This window comes from Thermobia domestica, chromosome 11 (assembly GCF_964235325.1).
Source record: "Thermobia domestica chromosome 11, izTheDome1.hap1.1, whole genome shotgun sequence".
NCBI classification, from domain to species: Eukaryota; Metazoa; Arthropoda; class Insecta; order Zygentoma; family Lepismatidae; genus Thermobia; species Thermobia domestica.
This window is the reverse complement of record NC_137464.1, coordinates 259,915,018-259,934,469: the sequence shown is the minus strand read 5'-3', so window position 1 is coordinate 259,934,469 and position 19,452 is coordinate 259,915,018. Positions and strand designations below refer to the sequence as shown.

At 36.9% G+C, this 19,452-nt stretch overlaps 2 protein-coding genes across 2 annotated transcripts in view; one reads left to right on the top strand and one right to left on the bottom strand.

Moving 5' to 3' along the window:
• The window catches only part of LOC145664984 (glucose dehydrogenase [FAD, quinone]-like), a 146,268-nt gene that overhangs the window by 5,120 nt on the left and 121,696 nt on the right, over positions 1-19,452 (bottom strand). The gene's annotated exons all lie outside the window — the stretch shown is intronic.
• Positions 1-19,452, top strand: part of LOC145664453 (uncharacterized) — a 50,039-nt gene that overhangs the window by 23,448 nt on the left and 7,139 nt on the right. Inside the window, exon 2 of the mRNA XM_081731139.1 lies at positions 15,278-15,701. Within this exon, the coding sequence (XP_081587265.1) occupies positions 15,321-15,701 (381 nt within the window). The 5' untranslated portion in view covers positions 15,278-15,320. The remainder of the gene's footprint in view (positions 1-15,277; positions 15,702-19,452) is intronic.

Sequence of the window (19,452 nt, the reverse complement as noted above, 5' to 3'; positions counted from 1 at the left end):
TTAAATAGCGCATAAACTTTGATTGAATTACTTGTAATTGGTGTGTATATTTTTCCGCATTAGGTTCCATATTATAGACGCGTATTCCAGTTTGGTACGTACATATGCTGCATATAGAATTCTAAGAACATTAGTATTCTTGAATTCGCTTCCAAGTCTCATTACAAATCCGAGATTTCTGTAAGCCTCATTTACATTTCGATTTGCGTGAATATGAAACGGGAGATTTGATCTTATTGATACGCCAAGATCAGTTACTTGGTCAACTCTTTGCAGTGGTATGTCATTAATATGATACTCAAATTCCAAGTAATTTATTTTTCTTGTATAAGGTATTACACTGCACTTCTCAATGTTTAGTGGCAACTTGTTAATTTCACAGCACTCATGAAATGCGTTGATGTCATTCTGCAAATCAATGCAGCCTCTTTCCGAGTTCATGAGATAGTAAATTGTTAAGAGTCTTCATCCCGGCGAAATTAAAATACCGCTAATTTTACAGTAATTATGTGATATCTTCAAATAGATAAAAGATAATTGAAATATGGAACAAGAGCGTTCTAGACAATATTATTTTGTGTGAGGTACCGTTATCAAAAGTCACCTCGTGGCTTTCCGTTTTCAGCTGTTCAGAAACGCGAAAATAAATGCCGATTTTCAAAATGGCTCGAAATCGAAAACAGATAAGTGAGTCGTGATAACGGTTTCTCATGTAAAATAATATTGTCTAGGGCGCTCTTGTTCCACATTTCGATTATCTTCTATCTATTTGAAGATATCACAATTACTGTAAAATTAGCGGTATTTTAAATTCGCCGAGATGAAGACTCTTAAATCATCTACATATAACAGTTTTTGTGACTTTATAATATTAGGTAAATCATTAATATATAAGGGGAACAGCAAAGGTCCTAAGTTCGAGTCCTGTGGAACACGTGAATGAACTAAAAATTCAGTGGTCAGGACATTTTTGTAGGGAATACGATGTCTGCGTTCACGGAGATATGAAGATAAAAATTTATGTTGGGTATGAGAAAAATTACGTATTATCAGCTTGCTTAGAAGAATATCGTGATTAATAACATCGAACGCCTTACTGAAGTCTGTATAAATTGTGTTAACTTGATTTTTATTATCAATTTATCTTGCTAATAAGTGGGTGAACTCAGCAAGATTAGTTACTGTTGACTTTATGGATAGAAAACCACGTTGACTTTACGAAATAATAAGAGAAACACGGGAATATATTTTTTTTCTGAATAATTATTTCAAATATTTTTGCAGGTGGAGAGATTATAGCTATTGGTCTATAACTTTTTACATCAGTATTATTTCTACTGGTTATTAGGAATTGGACAAATGTTACATTGTGAAGCGATTGGGGAATTAACTTGTATTAAGAAGCAATGAACTCGACTTTACAAAGCCAAAAATAACAGTGATAGACATCGACGTCCTATCCACATATCATCAAATTAAGGAGCCGTACAGATGATCATATTCCTTCGTGTGCTATAAATCCATTGAGTTTAGATTTTTTGTCGATACGTAATATGAAGTAATTGAGTGTATGGTTAAACGCGGAAAATCAGAAATGAAAAATCATTGTGTGTTTTAACTGACTCACTTCCAGCTCTGACCGACTCAAATATATTCAATCAATTTAACGTATAAAATGTGTGCTCTGTAAAATAAATTAGATGAAGTAGAGCTCCATACTGCGGCTTCAATACAGTAAGAATATAAAAGTAATCTACTCTATCTACCCTTTTTTCTGTCTCTCTCTCTACAAAGAGATGACAGGGTATCACAGAGAGAAAAGGGAGGGCAAAGACCAAACCAGAAGCCATTAACGGAAATTCATTTTCTTTTTGCTCTGACAATAGACAGGATTCCATTTCGATTAAAATTGATGGCAAAGGAGAAAAAGAGTCTGTTGAAAAATGAACTTTCCGAACAGGAGGAGGAAATCACACAATCGGAGTGTGTAGATACAGCAAAAAAGGGGAAATGACTTCTATTAAAGCAATTTGCTCTTCCCTCATTTCCAGAAGAGAGAAAGAAAATTATTCTGCTCATCTTTTGTTAATCTTTTGACCGGAAGTATCTTTGACTGCTTTAGGAGTTGACACGGTGCTCGGAATTCTAATCTCTTTTAACTGCTTCCAATCTATTGATTCTGCAAATGGTTTTTAATCTTTGGGATGTGGAAGAAATAGAAAAGAAACCAGAGTTTGTAGCGTCAAGCAAAACATTTTAACAAGTAGGTGAAATCTTAGCGTTTTCAAAAATTACAGTGAGTAAATGGACGATTTTTTCTCTCAAACTGTAGTCTACACTAGTGGTTCTCAACCTTTTATAACTAACGACACAGTTTACTCAAGTCCGGGATATAACGTCACACTTGTTTGATATTTCTCTTATATATATGTAATGATAGTGGAATCAATTAGTTTTTACAATGACTCTATATAGCACTGAGCATTATTCCCATATAGCACACGGATGTCCACGGGACATCCAAGGATCATTCATAGGACCTCCGCGGGAATCTAGGTGTCCGCTATCCCGGAAAACGGAACCTTAAACGGATATCCACTCGTAAATCGTAAGATAATGTGGTCCTAGGTATATCCGGCATGGGATTTCCCTGGGATCTCCTGTGCTATCCGGGACATCCCGTGGAAATCCTTTAGGACGTCCCATGTAGGATGTCCACTGGAAGTCTACTCATTATCCCGATAACCCCGGAAACTATATGGGATAATTGGGATCAAAATGGGACGTCCTAGGGACGTCGTGTGCTATGTGGGTTGCTACCGCTGGAAATGTTGACTGGTACAGTCTGTCTCGATTTTAAATAATTACTATTAAATTCTTCATGATTTTTAAATTCTAAAATTCTATGAATGGTTTTTAAATTCTATAAGATAATGCTACTGACATGTAAGATTTTAATGAAGTCAGTCCCTTTACATCTTCATGGGTAACATTCCCTTACTTCTATGCAACCAGTACAGCAGCAACGAATTGTTGGTTGCCTATGATAAAGGGATATGTAGTACAAATTCTTACTGCAAAAGAAAAAGAGTTAATTAGCATTTATTATTCGAATCCCACTACTGGGCAGGGGCGGATCCAGGGGGGCGAGCGGGGCGATCACCCCCCACCCCCCGAAGAGGAAACTTTTTCTTATTTTATATATAAACAAACCCATCCCAGAGTTTGGAACTCTTAAAAGTAGCTCTAAGTGGCAGTATTACAACCCAGCGCCCACTCCCCAGAAGTTCGTCCTGGATTCACCCCTGCTACTGGACCCTATAATATTGTAATGCATGTCCTTCACGTGATCCTTTTATTATCCTTACCAGACTTTGTTGAATTTCACCTTCTTATTTCTTCCCATAACTAATATTTTGTGCCAATACTTTTTCTATCTTCACTAATCTGATATCAACGTTAAATTACTTGTAAACACTTTCTACAGCTTTATCAGAGTCACCTATCAACAACCATTTTATGAAGAATGATTTATAATATTCGCCATTTATGTAAAGTATGTATGTGTATATTTAGTTTTTGTATGTAGTTAAGAACACCTTTCAATTATTGCGCAAGTAAATTACAATGATCGATCAAATGAAACACTTTCACTGCATACAACAACAATGCATTCAACAAATTTACAGTAAACCTCTGATTAATTGTGGAATTGAGTGCGATAAATCCGTAAGGATATGTACCAGACAAGGACAGAAACCAACACGAAAATACTTTTGAGTTTGTTGGTTTACTTTATCACAAAAAAAATTTGCCACCTTTTTTACCTTGTTAAAACACCTATTCTTCAACTATGATTACAGTTATTCTTAACAACTTTCTGTAAAAACTTAAAAAGAAATAAAGGAAAACGGATCGTGGATAATTCGGAAAACGGACTGCGGATAATCCGGAAAAAGAACAATCTTCCTGTGAATAAACAAGAGCTTACTATAGTAAGTTTTCCCTATCAGGAAAAAATCGTTTTTCATTGATTTTTTTAAAAGTAACTATTATATCTAGACAGAGTATTCACAATAAAGCTAATCAACAGTGTCATTTAGTATAGTCATGTCACTGTATCAACCGTCCTGCAATCACATAGCACTGTCATATAAAGCAGAAGAAAGTAGTGCCTCTTGTTGTTCACTTGTTGTTGACTTCATGGTCTTGTTGTTGACTTCATGGTCTTGAATGCACTTCTCTGTTGCCATATCATGCCAATAAGCAAAAGGTATACAGCTGGGAGAAGTTCAGGACATGTGTGCTAAATTGCAACGCTGCATTAACTCAATGCACACCTAGTTCAGAGAAGATAAACAAGTGGGTTGGGCCAGGTCGGTTAAAACAGCGACAGAACTATAGATTTTTTTTGTGTGTAAGAAGTTGACTCCAAGTCCAAACTAGAGATCCAAAACACCGCACAAGGAAATATTTCACATGCAAAGTAACCTGGTCAAGAATCTAATCACTAGCTAAGTTTGATGTAGATTAGATGTATTTACCTGACGACGTGGAATATATATATAGCCTTGGGATGTTTATTTTTAAAAAGTAACAGTGTCTTGTGTACACCAGATGAAGGAGTTCGATTTGTATGATATTATCACAATTAATATTGAAACCGGAAATAGTAGTACAACTACAACTTCCGGTTTTAGTAGGGAGATCAGAGTAGAGACGGAATATATTCTCGGAACTCTTAATACGTTGCACAAAATCGCTTCTCGCTATCTATTACCGTTTTACTCTATAGTGATCAACGTTAAAACCGGATTTCTGCCACTTCCGGTTTGAATAAAGGATTAAGAGATGGATGGAAGATGGTATCTATTGTTAGAACACTAAATCGATTGCAAGAAAAAAAACTTAGTAAAAAGTTAAAGGCGAAGATAAAATTTATTCTTGGGATGCTTAATTGATTGCAGGAAATTGTTTATCTTTACTTATAACCATTTCTTGTTAATAGTAATCAACGGTACAATTTACAGTAAAACTTACTACACCAATGAATTTCCGAGAAAATTGTACATGAATTTGAGTATCACTAGCAAATATTCCCATTTGAAAAACCGAAAGTTGAATCCAATATGGCGGATCCAAGATGGCGGCCGGGGTGGGTAACATGCGTCATAGAAGCAGCACTTGATCCAATTAGTTTTGCATATGCCCACATTCCTGTCCAGTTACATCTAAAGAAACTAAAAACAATTTTGTGTCCGAACGTTATAGTAATGTGTGATTGAATTCCGAATATATGAAGACTCATAAATATGCAAATTACCGGTATAGGCCGCTAAAATTAGTACAATACATATTGAGCCGCGGGGAACTTGTATTTGAATCAATTTTACATGAATCCCAAAGGGACACTTCGTGAATGTACCTTATTAAGTCCACGGAGGAAATATTCCCCTCCTCTCTCCGAAAGTATGTCTGAAAAGCAACATTGCTTGGGTATAGGAAAATTATGGTTTTGCTACGGACATGAAATATATTTCTTTCAGATTTATTCATTTCTGTTTCTTATCTGCCACTACCCGTTTTTAGATATAATTGAAATAAAGATTGATTCTTTTTGTGCTTTTTGCAGATTTACGTTCTTATTAGGATCGCTATTTTAACAGTTTTTTAAAAATACAATCTGGTAAAAATAAAATTGGATGTTAGCCTAAATGCTTCAATTCTTAATTGTTGGAATACGTTCTTACTTAGCGAGATCTTTCCTGACTCATAATCATCATCATCATCATCATCATAGGTATTCTACCATTATGCCTATTGGCAGGTCACTTGCCGCAACTGAGAATCTTCCATGCACCATGATCTTCCACTAACCTTTTCGTCTTCACGAATTCTCTGTTTTGATACGGTCCATTAATTGTACTTTCCTTCGCCCCCTCCCTTTCTTTCCTGCCACCATACCCTCTAGCACGTCCCTCATGATACAGTTCCTTTTTAGCTAATGCCCCAACCAGTTTCTCTTCCTCTTCCTCATAATATTTAAAGTTGTTCTTTTCTCCCCCACCATTTATAAGACCACTTTTATCGCTTTCCGCTCAACCTAGCTAATTCTATCCATTCTTCTCCACATCCACATTTCGAAAGCTTCCAGTCGCTTATCATCATTTTGGGTAATATCCATTTTTCTGACCCATACAGTACAATAGTGTGTAACATAAGAAGGATTCTAAATGCAAATTGTCCTGGCAGTACAAATTAAAACGAAATATAACAATTAAACTTAGCTGATATTCTTTCTTACAGTTAACTAAATTAATCGATTTATCCATGCCCCTTACTCTACTTTAAATTAGCATTTTCTAGATTTAGATTAAGCATTTTCTCCATCTGAATAAATTACCTTCCTACAAATGGTTTTTAAGACCATTAGTACTCGCTTTATCCTTGAAAGTATATGATACACATTTTGTGTGCTGCGAAGTGTTACGGTTGTAACTAGCAACAGACAGGGGGTGGGGCGGGGGCGCGTTGCTCTGAAGAACGAGCGAGAAATGGAGAAAAATATGTCGGGAAGGGTTTTCACAAGGCATTTGACATGAAATCAATGATGGAGCCATGAGCAGTGAAGACAGGGAATCGAATCGGAAGGAAGGAAGAAAGAGAAACAGCTTCCGTTCAAAACAACCAAAAGAAGAAGAAGACGAAAAGATTCCATGAGTCGTTATTCTGTGTCAAGTTTTTTTTTCTTTTTCTCTTATGAGAAACATCTTTAGATTTCTCTCCCACCCTGAATTGCTCTTGCTACTTCGATCTGTTTAGAAAGAAAGAAAGAAAAAAAACGCGAAATGGCAGGAATAAGATGAAGGAGCATGAATCGATTTTCTTCCAATCAAATTTCTTTTCAGAAATGGCTAAGAGAGAAACGAGAGCAAAACTGAAGAAACGAGTACTTTCTTCCAAAGATTACTCTTACATTATTCGTACTGGTTTACTTTCGGCGCACCATTAGAAAGAATTCTTGAAAATTATAATTCCTTCACTAATTTCCTTCTTATTATACTCCGGCAGATAAACATCATTTTTTTCCTGAGGTTTTTTTTTTGTCTATAGTTTATTTTATCATTTCACTTTAAACTTAGGATCATAAGGTGACAGAAAATGCCGGGTGACATCATGTCACTGTTGGGCATTTGTTAAAAAAAGCAGGATATCAAGCTTGCAAAAAAAAAAAAAAAAAAAAAAAAATCACTGTGAATCAAATTCACAATGTTAATAGTGTAAAGAATACTTTGTAAATATAGCTAAAGTTCAATTTTTCATGTTTTCGACAGCTTATAATTCCGAAATGACATATTTCTGCACCCGGTTGGTCTATACTTTTTGTCTTCTCTTGGTGTCAGTAAAAACCTCCCAAACTTGGTCGGTGTTGTTTTGAAACACCCTGTATAATTATTTTAAATGAGAAGTTCATATTCCAAATTTCATGTCTCTAACCTACATATATTCCAAGATATAGATATTTTAATATAATAAATTGTTACCCCTATTTCCTTTTCTTCGTCGAATTTTCACAAATTCTTCCTTAATGGTACCTTGCACCACAAACTCTATCTACCCTCCAAATTTCAAGTTTCTAGCTTAAGCGGTTATGAGACGCGCATCCACATCTTAACGTGAGATCTGAATCCACCGGAAATCGAACCACTGATACTGAAATTAAAGTAGCTGTTATGTAACTCATACATGTACACTTAATGTAACAACATAAATACATAGTTGGATTTTTCATTAATCAATACGCCCCTGTACATAGTACCTTTTAGCCGCCACTGCTGTCTAAACTGGATAATTTGTAACTGTATTTCATTCATATCTCAGCATTGCTAGAAGGCGACAACTATCGTGCATTGCATCAAGCACGCGAACTGATGCATATATTTTCTAGAGTAAAAATAAAAGTAATACATAATACTGGATCTTGACAGCTTAGATGTTTTGCGTCAGCTCATAGAAGGTTAGTGACACAAGGGCAAAAGTTAATGAATGCCGACGTAAGTCAATGCTTAGAGGTTTATCAGCGCGTCTGGGAGTTGACCCGCGCCAACAAATTTCCACTTTTAGCCCAACTTACGTAAAGATTGAATTCTATATATAATAGAGAATAATGAATTAGATAGATATAGAGCTCCCTCCTGACTACGCGGTTGGCGTACGCGCCTTTGGCGTGGGAGACCCGGGTTCGATTCCCGGCGGGAGCTTATGTGGTTCGGGTTCCACGTTAATCAGCAGCTCCACGTCTCATATAGCCTCGCTGCGAAGGAACGCTGAACTAAAATCAACTCAACTCAATGAGTTAGATAATTTTTCACCAACGAAAAGTAGCTTAATTTGATAGCTAATGCTTTAGGAAAAATTTTGGGTAATTCTTTTTTTTTTAACAATTAATATGTAAAAAAAAAAAAATTAAGAACCTGCATAGTAAGGAGAGAATTGTAAGAAAGAAATTGATCTCAACACGGATCAGAATTAGTGTTTGTATTGATGACAAAAAAACACAAAGAACATTTTCTACAGAGTATTACAATACACACATACCATATATAACATACACCCTGAAGGGATGTCATAATTATAAGTAATTAAGCTATTATTAAACTGCTTCGTGTAGAGTATTATACTATATGGGGCAGAAACATGGACATTACGCAAAAGTGATGGAAAACCATTTGAAGCTTTTGAAATGTGGGTGTGGAGAAGAATGAAGGGAATTAGCTGGATCGAGCAGAAAACGAATGTGTTAGAAATGGTAGGAGAAAAAAAAACAATTTTAGATATTATTAAGAAAAGGAAGAGAAACTTGTTAGGGCATTGGTTAAGAAATAACTGTAGAGTCAAGTCCACAGAGAAAAATCCGTTCTCCGGACAGCGGTATATTATACAAATATACGGAATCTTCTTGCTTACTACAGAAATCAGTATGGAACATACGTTATCCGTATGCTACATAGGCACTGCTCTTAGATGTTACATCATGCCGTTGCAGGATGTCTGACATCTAACAGTTTTCCGTATATCACATGCATATACTATGCCAGATAACAAATGGATAACGTATTTAATTTCATATTCCCCCCATCCCTCACTGATAGTTCTGGGTATGGGTTAGGAAGATGCATAGTCAGAAGTTCATGGTGCCCGAGAAAGACTGTCTTGGTTCCTGAGGGAAAAATACATTAATTTGTAGAAAGTGCTTTGCTTTAGAAAAACTTAAGAAGAAGTGATTCAATGCAGCTCGTGTAACACACGGTTCTATGATGATTGTGTTGGTGTCAAAGAGAGAGAGAGAGAGAGAGAGAGAAAAGACATTCCTTTCTGGACAGTGCTTTGTTTCAGAAAAAAAAACTTAAGAACAAGTGATTGCAGATACTAGGAAATGATGTGATTATAGATTGAGCTAGTTATTACACCTTGCTTTCCATTTATTATTTATTTAGATCTTTTGGTGCTTTTTTGCTGTTAGAAATGGGCTATGATCCACTTAGCAGGACATATGGTCCACTTTAGAAGACACGTTGCTTAATACCTAGTTATGTGTGGAGTTATGTGGAATTATGTGTGATCTGCACCTCATGTCCCTTCGCCGGCATGTTCCTTTCTAGATCAACGTTCACTACTTCTTTCTTTCAAGTAGCTCCCCGATTGTCCTCATGACGCTGGGTAATGCCACAATTCCAACACCATTTGGAAAGTACGAATGATCACCCATCTTTACTCTGACCAGACCCAACACTTCTTGGCATCGCTGATCTCAGAAGATAAGGTATTCCAGTGCGGATTAAGCGCTGACAATTATTCTAAGTTACCATTAGACTTCCAATTATGCTGACGTATAGAAAATGTTATGGAACAGCTATGCCTATCTATCTGTTTGTCGTCAGGTATAGGAGCAAAAACGATAAGAAACGAGAAACTTTTGTTATAGGAATTCAGCATTCAAAGGACATCGTATGACATCTTTGTCCTTAACCATCTACTGAAGTGGTGCAATCTAGTGTCACTTACGGTTTCAATATCCTTCCCCATAGAGCGAAAACAGTATTTAAAAATAGTGTTTAACGGCTGAAATCGAAAATAGTAGAAATCTATCATCACTAACAAACTCTATTCCCTCTGGAACACCAAATAACTCTATTGCCTATGGAACACCGACTAACTCTATTGCCTATGGAACACCGACTACGAAACACCAACTAACTCTATTACCTATGGAACACCAACTAACTAACTCTATTGCCTATGGAACACCAACTAACTAACTCTATTGCCTATGGAGCACCAACTAACTAACTCTATTGCCTATGAAACACCAACTAACTAAGTCTATTGCCTATGGAACACCAACTAACTAACTCTATTGCCTATGGAACACCAACTAACTAACTCTCTTGCCTATGGAACACCAACTAACTAACTCTATTGCCTATGGAGCACCAACTAACTAACTCTATTGCCTATGAAACACCAACTAACTAAGTCTATTGCCTATGGAACACCAACTAAATAAGAGCTCCTTCGTGACTAAGCAGTTAGCGTACGCGCCTTTGGCGTAGAAAATCCTGGTTCAATTCCAGGTGGGAGCTCATGTGGTTAGGATACCACGTTAATCAGTAGGTTCCGTCTCATATAGCCTCGCTGCTGAAAGGGTGCAATCTAGTGCAACTCAACCAACTAACGAACTTCATTGCCTATGGAACACTAACTAACTAACCACTTTCTCTTGGAGAACGTTTGATAATCTTATCGACAGTGCTTGCAGATCTAACAAATATCATCACGGAGCCCCAATCAGCGAGTTATTTTGATGATGTAACAATTGAAACTCGATTCGCTTGCCAGAAGGCATAACAGAAGGGGCCCCGTGAATTGCTTTATACCGTACGTGTGGTAATCCAGTTGATTCTGCTGGGCCTTCTCTACTCGGGGTTTCTTGCTTCAGCAATGGCTGCCTATATCCTTGCGAGGAACATAAATGGGTAATAGTACTCTGCATTAAAAGGGCTTAAGATGGTTATCTGCAAAATAGTATGTATTGTGCAATGCGAGCTCTTTTAATTTCAATACTATTAACCAAGGATGTTATAAAATAGAGGATCTGACCATATGTGTCTTCATTCTATTAACTCAATGAAGCCCCCTACCACCACCACCTCCCCCCAAAAAACGAGATCTGTCAGAGCACCGAGTCTGATTGGCTATTCTTGTTTCCGCCATTAGTGTTGGCTCAAAACATTACAATCTTACTGGGTGGAGCGAGCGGAGTAGAGGGTGGCGAAACTGTGATGTATGACTTAACGATTTTGTTGCATAGGCAGATCTTCTATTTTATAATATCCTTGGTATTGTTATTTTTACTTTTGAACATTACATGCATTTTAACAATAGGGAGCAGTCAAAACAAGTTTGCTATTAATCTGAATTTTTCTCATGTACAAATCTTACACATACAAAATGAACAGGGTAATCTAAGGATCCAGTTTAAGTAATATGAGCTTCAAACAGCTAGTACGGGCAGCGGCGCAAATCTGTCTTCAACACTGGGGGGGGGGGGGAGTGAAACTTTTTTTTTTTTTGCTAAGCGATGCTTGAAATATTTGTGAAGTTGAAAACCAATCCTGTGGAGGATCAGGGAGCAGAGTTGTTTTCAACATTGGGAGGCGGGCAGATATGAGGCTTATTCTGGGGGGGCACATCAATTTCATCTAACTTTCCTTTGTGGCAATCGGACACAAATCAACACACCTTTTCCCAAAAAACACATTTCAAATCGGATTATTGGGGAGACAGTCCTCCCAGTTCCAAGATTGGAGGGGACATGTCCCCCTCATCCCCCCGGGATTTGCGGCAGTGAGAACGGGGCCCCTTTGGCCGGGGTTGTATCGTTGGCATTGTATCGTCAATTACGGCTCTGCTTATATAGTATGTTGTTGATGCATTCTGTGCAGTTGTCCTATGGTGGCTTGCATAGTAGATGTCATTATACAACAAGATGTCTCTACTTTAGTTCCGTGTAACAGGAAAGAAAAATATATTTTCACATATTCCTTTCACTTTATGAAATACTATAGTTTACTTCAACATTTTTGAACATGGGCACACATATTCTCAATCTGATCTTATTTTGCAGTTGAATTTTTGTTTTTGTGCAAATAATAATAATAATAATAATCATAATAATAATAATAATAATAATAATAATAATAATAAATATAGTTTACACGGGGGGAAATATAGCGTAGATTATGTGTAGATTACAGTAGAAACAGGCGTAGACATAAAATTACATTCTATGTCACATCTCTGCTTTAAACTACGTTAGACAAACTTATTTTACAACTTTATTTTCGCAGCTACCAATTCCCGACTACAGAAAAGAAAAACTTATGTAGCGTACGTAAAAACGTAGGTTACATTCGTAAATTCTGTGGTTTTTGGACTGCAACAAACATAGTATAACTGAAAATGTATGTTTTATACATGCTTTCCGTATGAGTGATCCGAATAAACGCACTTTCCGTATGAAAGAAAGAACTGTATATAGGCAATAAGGATGTTTTATAATACTTTCCGTATAAGTGTTCCATCTATACGTACTTTCCGTATGAAAGAAAGAACTGTATATAGGCAATAAGGATGTTTTATAATACTTTCCGTATAAGTGTTCCATCTATACGTACTTTCCGTATGAAAGAAAGAACTGTATATAGGCGATAAAGATGTTTTATAATACTTTCCGTATAAGTGTTCCATCTATACGTACTTTCCGTATGAAAGAAAGAACTGTATATAGGCAATAAGGATGTTTTATAATACTTTCCGTATAAGTGTTCCATCTATACGTACTTTCCGTATGAAAGAAAGAACTGTATATAGGCGATAAGGATGTTTTATAATACTTTCCGTATAAGTGTTCCATCTATACGTACTTTCCGTATGAAAGAAAGAACTGTTTATAGGCGGTCAGGATCTCGCATACAGATGAACGTATGTAACATATAGCTGACGTATACGTATGTAATATAAGGAAGACTGTTAGATGTCAGACAGTGGCGTGATGTAATATCTAAGTAGGAAGACTGCAGTACGTATGTAGCATATGGATAATACATGCTACGTACAGATTTCCTTAGTAAGCATATGGATTCCCTATATTTGTACAATATACTGCTGTCTGGATAACAGATTTTTCTCAATTTATGGTAACCATTTTCCTACATATGGACTACCAAGTGTGATGCAAGGGTGTTAGATTTTAATTATCTTTACCCAAAATGTAATGAACGCATGTCTTTTACTCTGAAACGTCATAAATAAATAAATTACCTAGCATGTTACTAGAAAGTATGCTCTTTGGTGTCACTCCGTTCTTTAAAAGAAACAACCGATCATTTCTCAACAATATCGACCAACATTTTGCTGTTAGCACAATCAAGTGTGGTACTTGGACAAGTGACACATTAGCCTACACTTAAAAATAAAACTTGCCAGTGCAAATACAATTAATTATCCCTAGCCTTTACACAGGGATACCAAATGAAATATAAAAATGGTTGCCTTCGCGACAGAGGTGGGGCGAACCATTTAATTGACAGCGGTAAATACTAGTGTTCAGTCTCAGTTTGGAATATAACGAAACAACCTTAAATTCTCCTCAGATGTCTTGTTTTGTCAAAAAGGCAAAACTTGGTTTTAAATATAGAAAATGATTGTGATCTTCCATACTCTTCATCACCCTCGGTATGACCTTTTAAAAAACGTGTTTTTGTGTTATACACTGCTAGTATCGTAGGCAGAATTTCATGAAAGGGAGTCCCAAGGTAATATGGTTTCAGGATATGTGTATACATATTTTAATGTTTAAAATGTTTTATAACTTTTCTATCAGGCCTTGTTTCCGTTTTGTACTAATACACCATAACACACTGAGCAAGGCTATGTGATAATATGTAAAACAAACAAACAAACAAACAAAAAAAAAAAAAAACAGTATCACGTAACAGTTTCAACACAATAACTGTTACGTGATACTGTTTTTTTTTTTTTTTTTTTTACATATTATCACATAGCTTTGCTCAGTGTGTTATGGTGTATTTAAAATGTTTATTTTTCGTAATATTGAAAAGGGTTTAAATCCCTTTGAGTACGCCACTGTGACTAGTAAAGGCTTCCATCACATCCTCTATCGTATTTTATTTTTATTTATTTACTAGCGTCTATTACTCGCTTCGCTGGGTTAAAATAACAAAAATTAGCAACATGTTCCGTTAGTTAGTTACTTTTTACTACTACTGAAGCAGGCCCGTATCCAGGGGGGTCTAGAGGGGGCCTCCCCCCAAATTTTTGCGGGCCCCCCTAAAATTGTCACGGTAGGCTTGCAAATGAAATATAATATGGTGATGAACAATAATATTTTTGGATCGGACCCCCCTAACCTCAGCCGGGCCCCCTCTATATTTCTGGACTGGCTACCGGCCTGTACTGAAGTGCTCTCTGATATCGGTCATTTTCGATCATATATATACCTCTCCGAAGTTGCGGTGCTGAATTTAGATTTAAACGACATTGGAAGTATCACTGTTCATCTCAGAGATCTCGACAACTATGGTTTGGGCACTAATGTATGTAAATCGTTTTCGATTTCAAAAAAATGTATCCTTGTATCTTAAATGTTTTATAAATGTATCAATATTTTGTGAGAGCAGTGTACTTATAATTGCTCAAGAATTTGCGATTGAATACACTAAGAAAATTCTACAAAAATGTTTGAGAAATACACGTATTTCTTCTTGTTCATTGCATTTGTAGCTCCGTAAAGTTGATTTCCTTGCTGATATAACTCGTGGTAACTCACAAAAGAACACCCAGCAGTAAACTGTTATCATGTATCTTATCTCGTCACTAGCATCTCTACTCCATCTTAATAATATCTTAGATCTTTTAACGCAAGTAGGAAAAGGATCAACTAAGAAAGCATTAAATCAATCTTAAGACTTATGTTCGCTCTATTGTTTCCAGATATTAATTCTGAAAACGATCTTACGTAATTGTAAGGGTATGTATTAGGATCAGCAATTAATCTTCTAGGGCACCATGGAACTAACCCTAGAGCTACACATAATCACTTACACTATTATTTCATCTTTTAAATGTCTTTGTGCAAAGTTTTAAGAAGTCTATCACATGTTTTAACATGGTTTGTATTGTTCTTTGTTTCCAGATTCTTATAGGACAAAGTATGTTTGAAGGCCATCCTCAGCACGATGCTAGTAATGAGTGACAACGAGGTGAGCCCTGCAGACGTCGATCTCACGAGCCTTCATTGGCTCCACAACATTGATATCATGAGTAACATGAGTGTTCCTTCGCTTCCAACACCGCCAGATTCTCCAGCGCCACCTGGAGACAAGAGCTCTTCTAGTGTCAAACAACTGAAAGCGCAACAAAGTAACAACGTAGCAACGCTACCCTGCACAAAAACTGTTGACTACAAAACGGACGGGGAGACAAAGCCGCCGTACTCATATGCTACTCTTATATGTATGGCGATGAAGGCCAATAATAATAAAATGACACTCTCCGCCATCTACAAGTGGATTAGGGAAAATTTTTTGTATTACAAAAACGCTGATCCCAGCTGGCAGGTAAGATTTCCTTTTATCTGTATGGGTAATTAAAAAGCAGATTAACATTATTGGATGACATCTCTATATTTTAAAATATTCAGTGATTTTTCCTTTTACCGTATTTAACAGTAAATCTTACTTTAAGAAATACATTTGGTTAAAACTATCTCGAAACCCAGAGAACAGAAGCCTTTAAGTTAAACTGCAGAGTTGACGAATCCTCTTGCACTGAATAAACTAATCTAACATACCTAAAGCGAAATCTTCTATATGAATTCATATGCTGAACTGTCATTTTAAATTTTACTTAATAAAGTACACTGTTTAAGCAATTTCTTGCGTTAAATAGTAAAATCTATATAATGTTTTCCGGCCAAACATAACCGATTTAAATCTTACATATTAGTAGTGGTTAGTGAATCATAGCTATGCACGGCCGAATCAAACAGAAGTTGAATATGTTCGAGATATCGCCTGCCACGCTGCTTGTGTGCAAGTCCACAAGACTGCCAATGTCTAAAGGAAGAACATCACGAACAAGGCGCTGACCGACAATACTCCACGCATGTTTGATATATGATTATCAGGTGATTGTGCAGGCCAGGAAAGCAGCAGCTCGCCTCATTCCTCGGAGCAGGCTTACACATTCCAGCATATATGAACCTAAGCATTGCTCTCTTGAAATATCTCTTTAATTATTTGAAAAGAATGGTATGGGCTCTGATGTAGTCATCACTAGTGAGATAGTCCTCAATGTGTAGCGGCAGAAATAGTATATTCTATGCAATGGCGCCCCCACACCATTACACTTGTCATTTGGCCGCTGACACTTGATAACGCACGCCAGCAGATAAGGTTCACCATAATAACGTCTAAGGATATACAGCCGTCACTATAGGACAGATTAAAGTAGGATTTAGACTTGTCATCAGAAAATATGACTATCTACCACTCAGCACGCTAGTGACGATGTTCACGCGCCCACTGTAACGTGAGGCATTTGTAGTTCTAAGTTAATTGAAGCCAACGCAAAAGTGTGCGTGCCATAAATCCAACGTTCAACACACGCCATTGAACCGTCGACGCAGACAAATCCATATCCGTTATCGTGCTACACGACGCTGTAAGTTTGTCATAGCCATTCCGACATCCTGTGATCCTCATTGCATCACTATCGTAGCGGTATGCCCCATATGTATATGTTTTATAGTGTGGGAAGCTGGTCCCGTTCGAGCAGTCAGCTGTTTATATTGTGCCCACTGATATAATCGAAACTGTTCCGCTTGTTCACACCTTCCTAGTTGTTATCCATGCGTCACGCACTGATTACTCTGATACACCACTCCCTATATAACCAATTGGAATTCAAATCTTCCCCACAATGCATCGAAAACGATATCAGCGACCCTGCCGGTTGTAGTCGTAACTAATCACATCGTCTGTTACTGGCAGTAGGTAATTGTATCAAATCCACGCGGTCTGAGTGATCTGATTCATTCTTTTTTTCAGTAGTTCCTGTTGCCCGAACTGTTTTAAGTGGCAGCACCACTCTCCAGTCACGTGATTTATTTAGTTTCAGCGGGAAGAGCAGTTGAGTCTTCTTATACGATATCCTTACTCTATGCTTGCGTATCATGGAACGTGTTTATTTAAGCTGAGAGACGAATTTATCCCCTTTTCCTGATCGATTTTAACTCCAACTAATATAAGAATCAAAAACGGCACACGTCATGGTTGATGATTTTTAAATTAAGCACATCGTGTATTTTTCTTTTATGTTGCAAGATAAATTCGCTTTCTAACTATAAGCGCTACCAAACCCCAAGCAACAGGGCGACTGGTAAGTCTCAAACAAAACACATGTCAGCTATAATCATTTTATTTATTTACTTTTTACGAAAGTACAGTCAAGCTATTTGTTACATTATATGCGTAACAAATAAATGCGTAAATATCTAAGTTGCATTGGAAATAGAGCAAGCAGAACATACACTTAAGCATTAAATTTCCTACCATTCGAGTGCTCCAACGATAATAAATCAACAGTAATTTCGGAAGCTACGTGGATCTTGTTCCACAAGATAGTTTGGATCAAGTTTTAAAGTTACATACATAGTTACATTCCATTTTACGTAAATACATATCTGTTTTCGTTATCACAAATTTTCTGTCCAATAAGTTTGTGTTACACCAAATTTTCCTCTCAAACTGGTTATGTGCTCTCTGTGAGAAAACTTTCTTATAACGGAGAAGCTTAGTTGCTTTAATGTATTAGTAGTGTCACCTTACATATCCTTTGCCATTTTATACTCAAATGCAGTTCATTTGTCTTCTGTGTGCATGTGTAACGTTTCATCGTTGTGAAGACATATTGCAACAAAGGACAAGTATTATAATATGTGTAGTAAAACTACTAAAATTAAATAATAATAGTGAGTTCAAGATGTGCACGCACAAACATAAATGTGATGCTTTATTTTAACAAGGGTGATTTTATACTTCAGTGACTTATAATATACAAATAAAATTTATCCATGAACGCCTACATACCGTGTACGACGAAAAGATCATGTCTCGCCAAATGGTTGGTCGCTGGTGTTGCATGTTGGATCATCCTGCCTACAGCCCTGATGTTGCCCCATTGAACTTTCATCTGTTCCCTGCATTGAAAGCTGCACTCTCGGGACGTCACTTTCAAAAGAATGCTGAGATGGAGCAGGGTCTGCGACAATTTCTTGCATCGAGTTTTTACCAGAGTGGTTTCTTCAAACTGATTACACGCTACGACAAATGTCTTACAGTCGGTGGCGACTATGTCGAAAAATAGTACAAAGTGTATAATTCATGATGCCAAGGTGTGTGTGTGTGTGTGTGTGTGTTTGGAAATAAAGTTTCCGGGTGAAAAAAATAGACGAAACTTACTTTCGGAACGTCCCTCGTATATCATTGCCTTTATCAGATACATGAAATGCTACAGCTTATAAATCAAGAAAAATGAGAGGAGGTAAGGAAGGGGTAGTGTATAGAATTAAATGTAAAGAATATAATACGAACATGAGGGACAGGAAGAATAAGAAAAAAAGATTAAGTAACATGGAGAACATTAGGTTGAAGAGAGCGAAATAGAAGATGAAATAAACTGAGAAGATGTAGGACTAGGAAAGAGAAGAAGAATTATTATTAAAAAAACGGAATCAAGAGAAAATAGGGAGAGATTAATGAATGGGAACGCTACGTTGAAGAAATAGCACGAAGGCAGCCAGAGACTGTGCTGAAGGTGTCATCCTAGCATTCATCTACTGGGACTGCGAATAGATCCACAGAAACCCCAGTCGGAAACGAAAGCCATGAGATTCCAACTAGGGATGGGCAAAACCGGTTTTTATATAAAAAACATAAACCGGTTTCTAGAAAAACCGAAATCCGAGAAACCGACATTTCGACTTTCTCCAAAACCGGTTCAGCTTTACACCGAAACCGGTTTCGGTTTTCTCCAAAAAACGATTCGGTTTTTCACCGAGGTGAAAACTTGGAAAAACAAAACTATTTGTGTGGAAACGGAATCGGTTTCCGGAGAACAACGAAACACTATTCTGGTCAGAAATAAAACCAATTTTTAAAAAAAACCGGAATTGAAGAAAACCGAACCGGTTTTGGAGAAAACCTAAACCGGTTTTGGAGAAAACCGAAAAACCGTTTTTTGTGCCCACCACTAATTCCAACACATGATTTCCCGAATGCTTCTGGCTAGTATTCCAGGTACATTAAA